Source organism: Sus scrofa, chromosome 6, assembly GCF_000003025.6.
Source record: "Sus scrofa isolate TJ Tabasco breed Duroc chromosome 6, Sscrofa11.1, whole genome shotgun sequence".
NCBI lineage: Eukaryota > Metazoa > Chordata > Mammalia > Artiodactyla > Suidae > Sus > Sus scrofa.
In genome coordinates, this window is record NC_010448.4 from 47141412 (window position 1) to 47155708 (window position 14297).

The 14297-nt window shown below is 59.2% G+C and overlaps 1 protein-coding gene across 8 annotated transcripts; it reads right to left on the bottom strand.

Annotated features, from left to right (window-relative positions):
* Positions 595-13929, bottom strand: DPF1 (double PHD fingers 1). 8 transcript variants are annotated; one of them, XM_021094336.1, is made up of 12 exons: positions 13792-13929; positions 7649-7809; positions 7456-7563; positions 5956-6083; positions 5580-5669; positions 5126-5204; positions 4792-4923; positions 3873-3923; positions 3660-3779; positions 2493-2605; positions 1860-1971; positions 595-1711 (listed from the first exon to the last, which is right to left on the bottom strand). In XM_021094336.1, the coding sequence occupies exons 1-12, from the start codon at positions 13821-13823 to the stop codon at positions 1641-1643; spliced, it is 1197 nt and encodes a 398-aa protein (XP_020949995.1). In that variant the 5' UTR covers positions 13824-13929; the 3' UTR covers positions 595-1640. The 8 variants fall into 8 exon arrangements, with proteins under 8 accessions (XP_020949995.1, XP_020949996.1, XP_020949998.1 ...); XM_021094337.1 differs by having other exon boundaries at positions 1860-1941; positions 13792-13927; XM_021094339.1 differs by lacking the exon at positions 13792-13929 and adding an exon at positions 10621-10949.

A 14297-nucleotide genomic window follows, 5' to 3' on the forward strand; every position in this document is an offset into this window, starting at 1 on the left:
CTCTTTTCCTGATTCTCTGTAAACGTGTGACTCTCACATCTGTCTCTCCTGACCGCTCTGTGTCCTGGTTCTCACTCCTCACCCCACCTCACCCAAATCTTTTTTTCTCCTAATGTCCCTGGATCTGTCTTTCTCTCCTTTGCCCCTTCCCCTCTCCTCTTTGCCACACGTCAGGCTCAGGGGCGCCAGGCCATGAGTGGGCCGAGGCCGTGGCGCTCCTGGCACCCCTGCCCTGTGCCAAGCCCCAGGAGGGGAGGAGCGGGGCCGGGCTCAGTCTTCATCTTTCCATCCCTTCCCTTCCCCCAGTCCCCGGCTTCCCGCCTCCCTCCTCGCTGCTTCCCACTGCAGCTGCAGCAGTCCGTTGCCAGGGCAACCACAGCTGGCTGGGTGGGAGCCCCCTCCACCCCATCCCCCCCTCTTTTCCTTTCCGACCAGGCAGGGAGGAGCGGGACAAAGCCAGAGAAAGGCGGGGTGCAGAGGGGAGCCAGAGGTAGGGGCCAGCTCCAGCTGTTAACCTCAGTTGCTTCTCCCCCAGTGAGGCCCCACCTCCAGTTTTGGTGACGCCCCAAACCGGCCTGGAGGACGAGGCAGACGTGGGCAGAGGGGTCAGGCCCAGTTTAATACACAGAACAAGTTAATTCACAGCAGAGGCAGGCAATAAAGGAGACTCGTTTACAAGGAGGGGGCACGCCTGGATTGGAGGAGACCCCCCCAAACCCATCACCTCCCCCACTTGCAGTCTCATTTTCCCTTTTTTTTAAAACCCAAACAACAAACACAACCACAAGAAACAACCACGCCCCCTCGAGACCCCGAAAATGGCCAGCGAGGGTGGCAGGGGGCGGCCCGGCCTGGCCGGTAGGGAATTGGGGCGGGGAAAAATCTAGTCCTTTGCAGAGTCTGTGCTTCTCGTTCCAGCAGGCGCTGGGCAGGGGCCCGCCTTGCCCCACCGGCGGCCAGCCATGGCAGCACGGAGTGGGCACGGGCCGGGCTCTGGGGAGGGAGCGGGAACAGAGCTCAAAACCATGGTTCACATCATGCAGTATCCACGGTGGGCACCAAGGGGGTGGGGGGCCAACACCACACCACCTGCCCTGCGTACAAGGAGGGAATGGTGCCCACCTTGGGTGGGGAGGTGGGACAGCTGCAGTGCCGCAGACTGGGAGGGAGGGGCCGCCAGGCAGGAAGCTGGCATAGACTGGTGCCCAGGAGATGCGCTCGGCAACCCCCCTCCACCCAGCCAGGCCTTATAGGACTCTTTGTATATATTAATTTCTTTTTTTTTTTTAACTTTTTGACTTTTTCTTTAGAAAAAGGCTATGTCCGTGCCCCCAGCTGGCATCCACCACCCCTCGTGCCCGCCCAGAGGCGGGGTATGGCTTTGAGGGGAGCAGAAGCCCCTGGTGCCCATTTGCCAAGGGGTGGGGAAGGAGGGAGGAAGGAGAGGGCCCAGCTGGGCCCACCAACCCACAGGGCAAGCATTCCACTTGCACGGAGGGGAGGGGGTGGCCCCGCCCCCCTCAGGCTCGCCCGCCCCTCCCGCTGTGGGGCATTAAGGATGGGGAGAGAGTGGAGGAGCTCCGGGAGGAGACTCAGGTAGGCAAGCACCACCCCAGAGGTCCAGGTGAGCCAGAGCAGGCCTAGGTGAGGGTGATGTAGGCAGAGGCCTTCTCTTTCAGGTGCCGAAGACAGAGGTGACAACTCCAGCTCCCTGTAGGGTGGCCCGAGGACAGGGAGTAAGACCTGGGTCTGGGCACGGCTGCCCCCACCCCCGCCCACCACCGGCGGGCACCATCTTCCCCAGCAGGAAGTCCACCTGCCAACCCTCCCCCACCCCCCCAGGCCTCCTCTTCGCTCACCTTCTGGGGGCTCCGCCATGGGGGGACTCAGGCAGTACATGTGGTAACCCCGATCACAGTCGTCACAAAACAGCAGCTGGTCCTGGGGGGTGAGACCCGCCCAGCTGGCACCCTGGGGGCACGGGTACCAGAAACCGGGGTGGGGGGGCTGGGGCAGGGGACAGGTCAAAGGGGCTGGGGGAGGTGGTCCCTTCCAGGACAGAGGGCTCTGAGGAGGTCATCTTGGCAAAACCCTGTGAGTGAAACGCCCCTGAGGACTGTCAGTTTGCGGTTTGTCGTTTGGGTTTTCTAAGGTTCTATGGCACACTGAAAATGACACTGGGGCGGTCAGAAGCAATGGATGCGGTGTCAGGTCCCAGCTGTGCCATCTTCTTAGCCGGGTGACCTTGGGCAAGTCTGCTCCCCTCTCTGAGCTCCCTCCCTCTACCTCAGGGTGGTTGGGAGGAGTCGGAGAGTGAAGAGTAGTAAGTGCCAGGCTCAACTAATGGACACTAACTAATAATCATGGTACAGGTTACTGGGTTCACCAGGGAGGGGGCTTCAGGAAAGGCTTTAGACCCAACTGGCAAAGCCGGAGGTGCTGGAGGGAGGCGGCTCCGGGGGCGTGTCCCGGGGAGGGGGGTGGGCACTCACGTCGTTCTCGGAGGTGCCACACAGGCTGCAGGACTTGCACTCGATGCACTGCCAACGGTAGGTTCGCACGGCCGCCGTCATGTTCACCGTGAACTGTAAACACGAGGGGTGTCCTGGGGGCCGAGGGGCAGAGATGCGGTTAGGGGTCGTTGTGCCCCTGGTGGCTACTGACCCCTGGAAGTGAAATGGCTCAGCCCCTACCCCTGGCTCACAAGGCCCACAGGCTGACCCCACCCAGCCCCGGTGCCCAGTGCCCGTCCCTCAGGCAGTGCTGCCGTGGCCACCAGTCTCCTACCCAGCCACCATGGCAACCACACTCTGCTCCCCAGAACACCATGGCAACCGCATTCCATTACCCACAGTGCTGTGGCAACCCCTTTCCACCACCCACAACACCGGGGCAGCCACATTCTGTTAACCACTGCGCTGAGCAGCTGCATTCCATTACCCACAGCAGGATGGCCAGCCCGCCCTGTGAACCGCGGGCACGTGGCAACCCCAGCCTCCCAGCCACGATGCCATGGCAACCGCCTTCCACAGAGGGGTCTCCACGCTCTGGTTCCCTGCGACCCAAGCCCATTACACATGATGCCCCAACCACCACACCGTTACCCACGTGACTATGCAGTGGGCCAACCCCCTGGCCATCCCCCCACCCCCGTGCAGACACCCAGCCGCTACCCGGGGCCACGACAACTACCTTCCACTACACCCAATTGTCACAACTGTATTTCACTGCCCGTAATACCATAACAACCACGATTCATTGGCCACCGTGCTGAGGCAACCGCAGGCTACTGCCCACAGGTCCACCTCGGGAAACCGCTTTCTATTAACCACACCTCGGTGGCAAGCGCTCTCAGTCATCCACAACACCCAGGCAGTGGTAATCCATGACTTGCTATCGCAGCCCGCTCCCCACGAGGTTCTGGCCACCCTCTTTTACTGCTCCCCACGCCATGGTAAGCAGGTAGCAGTACTCGCAACGCCAGAACCACCACAGCCCCTTATTCCCAGAGCCTCCCCGAACCCACTGTTTCCCGTCATGCTCAGCAGTGATCCTCGGGGTCCCCCAGATGCTCTGCATCCCCCCCAGTCCTCACTCCTCCACCTCCTAGCCTCCAGATCTGGACCCTGGCCCCCAGAAGCCTCAGGTGGGGGCATCACCTGATCGCCCACAGTCGGCACAGGAGATGAGGTCCTCGGGACACCCCGTCTTCTTGGAGCCACCCAGGCAGAAGTCACAGTAGCCGTTGGGGATGACAGTGCCGTCAGGTGCCTTCTTGGCTGAAAGACAGCGGGCAGGGCTTGGCGTGGGCAAGGCAGGGGCATTCGGTCAAAGGCTGCTGCAAAAGTCGGGGCGGGGGGAAGCGTCCCTACCTGTGTGTTTCCTCTGTGCCTCGGGGACCCAGGCCAATTCTTTGTAAAACTCTGGGGGTGGGGGGGACAGAGAGAGGGGCTCTCACCATAGGCAAGGCTCCACCCTGCCCCCAGCCTCAGCCCCAGGGGCGGAGCCCTTGTCCAGGCATGGAGGGGGAGGGGAGAGGGAGTGGCTACCCCAAGCTGTGAACAAATAATTCTCATCAGGACCCCCCAACTCTTTGAGCACAACTGCTGCATCCTCTTTATTAGGTAAAAGCCTGGCAGATACAGCTTTAGGAAGAGCCCCCCACTTCCCCACGCACACACACTTCTACCAGACAGCCACCCCCAACAAAGCCCCAAAATAAAAATTAGGCAGATCCCACTGGCCAAGATCTCATATGGAAACAGGCATTTCAGGAGGAAAATTCTGCACACAGAGGTGGCTGGGTGTGTAGTGGGGATGAGATGAAGAGAGTGCCCTCTCCCGCCAAGGGATGGGTGGGAAGATGGTTTCTCCACTGGCACAGCCTCCCTGCTCCAAGCCTTCCCCCATCCCTCAGCTGTCAGGGTTGGCACCGGACTGGCATGGGCAGCCACCAAGAGTTCCCGGGCCACAGACCCTGCCCCTTGGCCCAGGCTTAGCAGAGAACGGAGAAAGGGAGGCAGGGACGGAGGGGAGTCATCTATCACCCCCCTCCCCAAGCTCTAATTGAAACAATAAATCAGACCCAGAAATATTACGCCCGGCCGGGAGCGAGGGAGAGATGGTTGGTTGTCATGGCAACCCCAGAGCCAGCATCCCCATGGTCGGTGGGGGGAGGGGACCGCTGAGCTGGGGCTTTTCCAGAAATGTCTAACGTGCCCCCTCCCTCCCGGGCTGCTAGCCCCCACTCGCAGGGCCCCTCACCACCCCACGCCCTGCCCGCCTGCTCACGTTTATGGTTGTTTTTCCGGTGGAAGGGCAGGGCGTGGCGTTCGGCGTTCTCCTCCCCCTCCTCCTCAGCCAGGTGGGTGTGGGTGTAGTGGTAGCTGAGCCCTGGCCGGTTCTTATACCGTTTCCCACAGACTGAAGAGTGAGCAGGGAGGGCCGGTCAGCCCCCTCCCAGCCCATGCCGCCTCCACCCTGGCCTCCGGGATCACATCTCCTCCCTCTGCCAGAGGCCTGTGCATCCCCCCCCACCAGGGTCCAGAACAGGAGGGAGGGGGCTGGGAGGGGCCAGGTCTCTGGGCCCCACTCTCTCTCTTCCCCCCTCTTCAGAAGGACTCACTATCACAGACATACGGCTTGTCTCGGTCCTCCAGGGAAGCGGTGTCCTGGCGTTTCCGGAGACCTCCGATGCCATATGCCTGGGGAAGAGTCTGGAGTGAGGGGCCAAGAAAAGGAGCAAACTAAAAGAATTTTCCTCATTTGGGCCGGAAATGCAAATCACAGCTCTGCCGCTACCTAACTGTGGGCCTTGAGTAACTCCCTTGACCTCGATCAGTCGTACAGGTATGAGGATAGTTCTAACCCACTGGGCAGTCTATATTTTGCAAATGGTTTCATAGATCCACGCCTCAATTTCCTCATCTGCAAAATGGGTATAAAAATCCCCTACCCCTTGAGGCTGCTCTGGGGATTAAATGAGATCAGACTGGGGCAGGGTCTGAACATTGTGCAGCCTCAATAAATGGGATCCGCGTTGAGGGGAGGGGTGAGGAGCAGAAACTTTGGGGTGATACCTTTCCTTTGGCCCTGTTCTTCCTCCTGGGAATGTCATCCTCCAAGTCTTCCACTTCGAGATCGTGTGGAAACTCCAGCAGCTGCTGTTTCTGGGCATCAGGAGAAGGGAGATTGGGGTTAAGAAAACGGGACACTGTTCTGCTTTGGGGGGATGGTTCTGCATAGAGGAGATTGGGGGTGGCAGGGCAAGTCAGAAGGTCTCCCAAAAAGAGATGAGGTGTGGAAGGATGGAGACTTAGGATGCCTGAAGGACCTAGGGAGCCAGTGGAGATCTCAGAGCAGGAATGGGATGGGCCGGGGCAGGAGGCAGGGGTGAGAAGGCAGCTGCGGCCACCGGGGTGGGGGCGCCGCCGGGGTGGGAGTTGGGGGGGCTACCTGACAGTCCATAATGGTCTCCTCCTCCTTCAGCTCTATCTTCTTCTCCCCCGTCTCAGCACACAGTAGAGCCTCAAGGACTGGTCCTTCCGGGAGACCACCCTCCTTCTTCAAGGGCGCCTCACAGTCTGGGGATGAGGCCATGGGGGTGGGGGTGGGGTCAAGTGGAGAGGTTGTCCCCAGAGGACTCCTCACACTGCCCAGGCTGGGGAGTCATGCTCTTTGCTGGTGGGAAGAGGCTTCCCACACTCCACTGGCAATAGACTCAGAGACTCAACCACATGCACTGGAAAGGGGACTGGACCCTGGGGAAGACACAGCCAGACCCTCAGAGCCGCTTGGGCACACTCAGCAGGAGATGTGGCCAGACCCTCTGATATACCTACATACGTATAGGAGACTCCACCCAGACCCCTACACCTGGAGAGAACAGACACCCAAACAGGACCCACGGGGACACACGCAAGGGAGCTCCACATGGATCATCTGCGACAGCCAGCCCCACAAGGGAAGAGACACACCCTGATGCTCAGATACACCTGGACCCATGGAGGAAAATATCCAGACCCTTGGGTCCACCCAGAGACACTCAGAAAGGGACCATTAGACCATCAGATATGCCCAGACCCACAAGAGGAAGACACAGCCAGACCCTAGCAAACACCTGAACATTCTTAGGGGAAACAGAGACACACCTAGAGAGAGTCACCAGGGTGGATACACACACATAGGACATAGAGACAGTCCCTCTGGGGCAGTCAGACACCGCCAGATAGACACTCCAATACACCTGGCCCCACACAGAACCCTGGATCTACTTGGACAAGGAAAGAGAAACAGCCAGTGATCTAATAGTAGGGGACACAGTCAAGAAGTGCTAAGGCCAGAGACTCAGGAGGCAGGCAGCCCATGTACACCTAGTGGATCAGATACTTGGGGAAGAGCTTCTCCCAGACCTTCCAAAGCATCTGGCACTGAAAGGAAGAGACAGTTGGACACCCTGATACACTGACTCTCAGGAACAGTTGGACCCTCAAACCAGACACACGCAAGAGGAAATAAACCTTCTAATACACTTAGAAACACCTGAAAAGAGACACAAATACTGAGATACACTCTACTACAAATGGACAGTTACGACCAAACACTCTCACACATCCAGACACATTCAGACATCCACAGAAAGAAATACAGCCCACAAGGAAGAGATACAAAGACTGGATACACCTGCACACACATGACAGATACCACTCTGTCCTAGAATAGGCTGGGGCCCAGTCAGGAGAAAGTACAGTCCAAAGTTCAGTCACTCAGGGAGAACCGGGGAAGCTCTGGACTACAGCCAGACACACACTGGCAGACACACAGCCAGCCACTCAGACACTTTGGGAGGGGAATAGAGGTGAACGCTCAGACAACATCAGCATCAGCACACACTTAGCAAGCGTGCTGTGGGCACTGATGGGAGCCACCCCGAGCACAGGACGAAGCTCCACCCACCGATCTTGTACTCGCAGGGCCGGAGTCTGGGGTCCTCCAGGATGTTGAGTCTCCGTTTCTTTCTCCAACAGCGGGCGGGGTACGTATAGATCTGCCCCGGGGCCAAACCTGGCGTGAGAAAGGCGGTAAGAACAAGGCCGCGCAGCCACCGCCCCGCCCCGCCCCGCCCCGCCCCCGCCCTCCCGGTGGGTACCCGGCCCGCGGTGGGTCTTCTCCATCCAGATGTAGCAGTTGTTCTGGGCCACGCCGGTCTGCGAGTCGAGGAAGGGCAGGCGCAGGCTGCGCTCGGCGCACAGACGCGCGTTGTAGCTGCGGCAGTGCTCGATGGCCTCCCGGTAGAAGTCCTCGCCTAGGCTGCGAGGGGCGGGTGAGCGGGCGGGCAGCTGTCAGCAAGGGCAGCCCACCAGGTCGCCCAGCACCCCTCCCCCACCCGCTCGTAGGGAATGGGTGGGCGGACTCCTCCAACCTCCCCTCTCCCCTCCTGTGGCTCCTGGACCCAGGAGCCCCCCAGCTGGGATTCAAGCAGGTCCCCAGCCAAGGAGTGGATACAAACACACACAATATAGAAACAGACAAAAATACACTGGGACCCATCCATACAGGCACATGTCCAAATACACAACACAAACGAATCACATAGAGTCACACGGGATTCACACACAAAGAAACACACATCCCAAGACTCACAAAGGAGAAACAGACACATCTCACATATGTGCACACACAAACATCTACTGAAAAACACAAATATCTCAAGTAGAGACAGATCACACACATACCCGTGCTCAAATATACATCACATATCTAAAGACACACAGCATGCAAACAGATCACACACCACACACACACTCACTCATGCATTCAAAGACACACTTAGATACACAAATGTTAAAAGAGAAAAAAACAGGAAAACAAACTACCCACATATGCATGTACACACATAGCCAAAGACACAAAACACACACACTATCCAGATACGCTATACAAAGAAATCACACATATTCACACAGGATACACACACATATTCACAAAGGCACACAGTACAGAAACCAACATCTCAAATATCACCTATTGGAGCACACAAAGATACATACATACACAGCATAGAAACAGACAAATCAACCCATCTTCACACAAAAACTTGCTCATAAATACATGCACACCTACATATCCAAAGACACAGAGCACAAATGATGCACAGTTTCAAAGAACAGGCACACACACTCAAAGACCCAAATATCTAAAGATACCTAGTGTGGAATAAAAGAAACTAAACACATATCCACACACATATCCAAAAAACCCAGAACCCAAACAAGTGACACATACTCTACATTCCAAGACAAAGGTAGTGTGGGCTTCACTCAAGTTTACCAAGGCCCTAGCGCCTCCAGACAGTTTCTCCCTCTCCCCAATCCCGGGGGTCGCAGGGCGGGACATGACCCCCTTTCCCCGAAAAGAACCCCAAGAAGACTCTGAGTTCCCCACACACTCCGCTTTTCCAGGAGGAGCGCGTCGGACCAGGTTCTTGCCAGAGACCCGTAGTCACATACTCGCAACCCGGCGCAGCCCGGCCCACGGTGACAGCCCCCAAGACACCCCATCGGCCCCACCCCCAGCTGCCACACACACGCACACACACACACACGCCCGCCCAAACCCGCCCGCGCGCCCTCCCCCCCGCCTCCCGCCGGCCCGCAGCACCTCAGGGGGCCGGGGATGACCGTGGCCATCTTGCTCCCCGGGTCCTGCCCCCAGCAGGTCCCCGCCGGGCCGGTCCTCCCAGCGCTCGGGCGGGCGCTGAGGCCGCCCATCCATTCATTCCCGGGGGGCGGGAGCACCGGGGCCACAGCCAATGAGGGCGGCGGGGCGGGCCCGCCCGGGCCATGCCGGGAGTGGTAGTTCCCGGCCTGGGGCTGGCGGGACCCCGCAGAGAAGCGGGGTCAGAGGTGGGGCCAGGGCACGCACAGCCATCCCCGCACGCTCACTCATGCACACCTCCGAGTCTCACACATGCGCGTACACTCACACCTGCACACCTGGTCTCGCGCACACCCACACGCGGCAGCTTACACACACATTCACACCTATACTCCCTGCCTCCCACGCAGGCTCACGCACACTCCCTCTCCCACACCTTCACACAGACTCACATACATTTACACTCACACAAACACTCCAATGTCAAGAGACTTAAAGACACCTTACACAGGTACACACGCGACACGTGGCTCACCGACACCGCCCCCACATACACATTCCACGGACACGTGGTTCACTGACACCGCCCCCCCCCAAGTCCCTCCTAACTCCACAGAACCCTCTCAGGTCCCCAGCTTTCTTTCTGGCAGGGATCCCGCCCCACACAACCCCTTCCTTGCCTCCAACAACAGCTAGCTAGTTAAGAGTTGTAACCACACTTCCTGGGTTCAAATCGTGGCTCTGCCACTTCGTGGCCATGTGACCTTGGACAAATGATAACCTTTCTGGGCCTCAGTTTCCTACTCTGTGAAGTGAGGGTGATGCCCCATGGGGGTTATTGTGAGGATTAAATGAGCAAGTATAGGCAAAGTGTTTTAAAAGTTAGCTGTCAGGTAGTCAATGTTCAATAAATTCATTCCTTCCACAAAGAGGACCTGATAGGCACTAAGATGTGAAATGGTGATAGCTAGCCATTATCAGAAAGAATAATGCTGGGCATGTAACAGATGCTCACTGAGATTTGTTGAGGAGTTCCCATTGTGGCTCAGTGTTAAAGAACCTGACTAGAATCCATAAAGCCTCCGGTTCTATCCCTGCCCTCCATCAGCAGGACCCAGCGTTGCCAAGAGCCAAGGTGTAGATCGCAGACATGGCTTGGATCCCGCGTTGCTGTGGCTGTGCAGTAGGCCAGCAGCTGCAGCTCTGATTCGACCCCCTACCCTGGGAACTTCCATATGCCTTAGGTGCAGTCTTAAAAAAAAAAAAAGATCTGTTGACTATAAACATACTGAGTAGCCACCATGTGCCAGGCACAGTTTTTTAACAGAGATTAACCCACATGATCCTTATAATGACCAGGGCGATATTATCATTCCTGCCAGTTTCCAGATGAGGAGGTGAAGCTACGTGCCCGCAGCCCCTGGCCGATGTCTGAAGGGGGGACTAAGAGAAGGATTCACTCACTCAGATGTCCTATCCCAAGTGATCACTTTCTTCTTTCTCCCACTGTCATCCGCACGGACTCGACCCTAAGGGTAAGAGTGAGCTGACCTCCTGAGTCACAACACACTCACCCCAAGTCCCATGCACACACACACCTGGAACACCGCCACCCTCCAGAGTTGGAGCTCAAGTTTTAGCCCCTACATGGGTGAAAATGCCCACAAATGTCCATTCCACCAGGGGGCTCTCCAGCAGACAGAAGGGGCTGCGGTGGAAGAGCCTTCAACCCCCTGGTGAGAGACACTCCCTCAGGTCTTCCACACCCATGGTCACTTCTAAAACACACACACACACACACACACACACACACACACACACACATACACACACACCCCTCTAGTCCTAGACCCCTCGACCCTTTCTACAGGCTCTCCCCCAGCTCCCCCAGGTAAGGCCTTAACCTTCTCCTCCCCCAACCCCACAGGGAGGGGTGGGTCTCTTCTCCACATCTGACCTAGAGCAAATGGCAGGGGGAGCCAATCAGGGACACTGGTGTCCTCATACCTACTCTGGTCCCCAGGTCCCTACAGTGGCCACCCCACATCTCATCCACAGAAGCCCTGCTCCCTCCACCCGCCCCAAACCGCCAGCTCAGCTCAGAGAGTGCCCTTGCCACCCTCCTCTCTCACCTCCCACCACCCTCACAGATCTTCCAATACACTCTTACACTTGCTCCCCACACCTCCAGCCTGACACCCCGGCTCACCCCTGCCCCGCCGCAGAATCTTTGCGTCTGATCTGGCCAGCCTGGAGCCTGAGTGTAGACCCAGCCATCACCTCCCTGGAGGTCCTTGTCCACCAGCACAATTTGACCCACAGACCCAAGCCGATACTTGGAGAGGGGCCTCCCTGCCCTTCCTTACCCCAGCCCCCTTCACAGAGCCCCTTCCCACACTCGCGCTCCCCTACCAAATGGTCCTCCTATCCCCACCCCCCAGCGCCCTCTGTGGCAACTGGACCACAAGTGAAATCAATATCGACACTACTAGGGATAATCACTACATTTAGTCAGGGTCAGGCTCAGTACTAAAGTGCTTTACCAACATCACAATAGCCCGGTGAGGTCGGAAGAACTGTTGTGATTCCCCAGTTCACAGAGGGTAGTCGCTGAGGCTCAGGGAGGGGAGGAAATTAGTGGCTCCAGATGGAGGGTGGGGTGTCTTTTTTTTTAAGGGCCTCACCCTCAGCATATGGAAGTTCCCACTACAGCCACAGCAACACTGGATCCGAGCTGCATCTGCAACCTACACCACAGCTCACGGCAACAGGGGATCCTTAACCCACTAAGTAGGGGCCAGGGATTGAAACCTCATCCTGATGGATACTAGTCAGTTCCCTAGCCACAACGGGAACTCCCTCAAGATGGGGTCTGGATGCAGGCAGTGAGAACTGAGCCAGGCACCTTCCACCTCCCACTCCGGGGGGGATTTGACTCTCACTTTCTCTCAGGAGCCACTTCCTGCCCTCACACCCTGCAGACCCCTGGGAAGGTGAGAAGGGTGCTGGCGCTCCCACCCCCACGCCTACTCTGGCCCTCAGGTCCCTGCAATGGCTGCCCCACACCTCATCCCGGAAAGCTGGCCAGGGTCAGAGCGAGGAGGTTTGGATGTCTATAGAGCCACCAACCTGCACAGGAACCCCGTCCCAGCCACTTGGAGGGTGTCCCTCATGGGGGAGACATGTCTGTGTAAAATCCTTAGAGTCAAAGGGAAGCAGAAGGGTGGTCACCATTACACACCATTTCATACTGACCCCAGCCCCACACACGCCCTCCGGGTCCTCTGCTCACTGCAAAGCCGCACGGGTAGGCACGTGCCTATGAGCCCCCGCCCCCTCCTCTCCCAACTTCCCCCCCCAGAAGCCAGAAGCAACTGAGGGCCTTTGGTCCAGCCACCGGGCACAGCCTTTCTGGAGGAGGGAGGGGGGAGGGGCGGGCGAGGTGGGGGTGGGAGCGCCCCCGGGCCCCTGCCCCCATCCCATTCCCCCAGCACTCTTTGCTCAAGGTCAAGGTGGCGGGTGCAAGGGGTTGAGGGAAGGGGTGGGGGAGGTCGCCCCGGCCCCTTTGTGCGGAGCCGCCGGCGTTCGCCCTCCGCCTCCTCCCCATCAGGCCGGGGAGGAGGGGGAGGGGAGTGCCGCGCACACCAGCCTGCGAGAGAGCGCGGGAGCGGCCGCGCGCCTGTCACTCCCAGCCCGCTGTCACCGCCTGGGGAAGGGGGGTGGGGAGCACTGGGACCCAGGAGTTCGGAATCCCGACGAGGGAGCGAGAGAGATCGAAAGAGAGGGAAGAAGAGCGGGGGAGAGAGCAAGGGATGGCTGGGAGTGGGGGGGCGCTGGAAGAGAGCTAGGTTTGAACCCAGGCGTCCAGGATCCCAGCCACTGGGCCCAGGAGGACGCTAACGCTCGGAGGAGGGACGCGGACAGAGAGAAAGGGAGGGAATCCCCGGAGATCGAGGGCGCTCCCGGCACCTTCTCCGGAGGCATCTGGTCCCCAAGGGGATGGGAGATGCTCTCGTTAGATGTGTACGGGCGGCGGAGAGAGGGAGGGATCCCACGGTCTACGCTGACCAGGGCGACGGGGCTTTAGGTCCTGAAGACCCAGGAAGGAAAAAAGGGGAACAACAGGTATTTAACTGGGGACCCCTGACGTCTCCCACCCTGCGTCCGCGCGCGGATCGAGGTCCCCGGAGAAAGAGGGGGGAAAGAGAAAGATGCTTTGATGAGGGGAAAGGGTGGCGGTGGAGACTGAGGTCTGGACTTAGATATTCGTACTCTCAAGCCCCTTGCAGGGGCCGGCCTGGCGTCCCCGGAGACTCGGAGGAGGAGAGGGGGAGGAGGAGAGGGAAGCCCCTACCCCCACTCTGGGTGGGGAAACGGCCTCCGCCACCCCCAGCCCGCACCACATTCCTCCACTGACAGCGACAAAGAAGATGCGCCCCCGCGACCCTGGAGGGGCTCCCGCCCGAGCTCCAGGAAGCGGCAAGGGGTGGCGGCTCCCCCAGGGGAGGGAAGGGGACGAGCTGGGGGGCCCCATTCAACTACCCTCCGCGCGCTGCGTCCCCCTCCCCAGCGAGGGCGGGGGAAGGGTTCGGGTAGGGGGCGGGATGGAGGGACGTGGACGGCGGGGACACTCACGACTTGAGCGGGTTCTGAATGGCGGTGGCCATGGCCCGCTCGGCTGGGCCGCCTCCGGCCCGGGGCGCCGCTGCCGCCGCGCGCGGGCCCAGCCCGGCCTGCGCCGCCCGCTCTGCCGCCCAGCGCGCTACGATTTCATTCATTCTTGGGGCTGCGGCGCGAGCGGAGCGGGGCGGGCCGGGGGCGGGGCTCGACCAATCCTCGCACCTCCCGGCGCACGACGGGACGTGGAGTCTAGGGGCGCGCGGCGACGCCCCAGGGCGCCCCATTCCGGACTACACGTCCCAGGGGGCGTCGGGAGGACCGAGCGCCCATTGGCTACTGGGGATACAGGGCGGGGCGGGGCTCTCCCCAGAGCATCCTTTCCCCCTCCCTGGGGGTTCTCCATCCCCAGCTCCTGCTCTCCATCCTCCAGGCACCGTGGGTGCAGAAGCAGGTAGTTCCTGGCTTCTGGGTCTCCGCAGTGTATGGGGATAACCCCAGGGTCTGCCGTGTATTCTTATCTT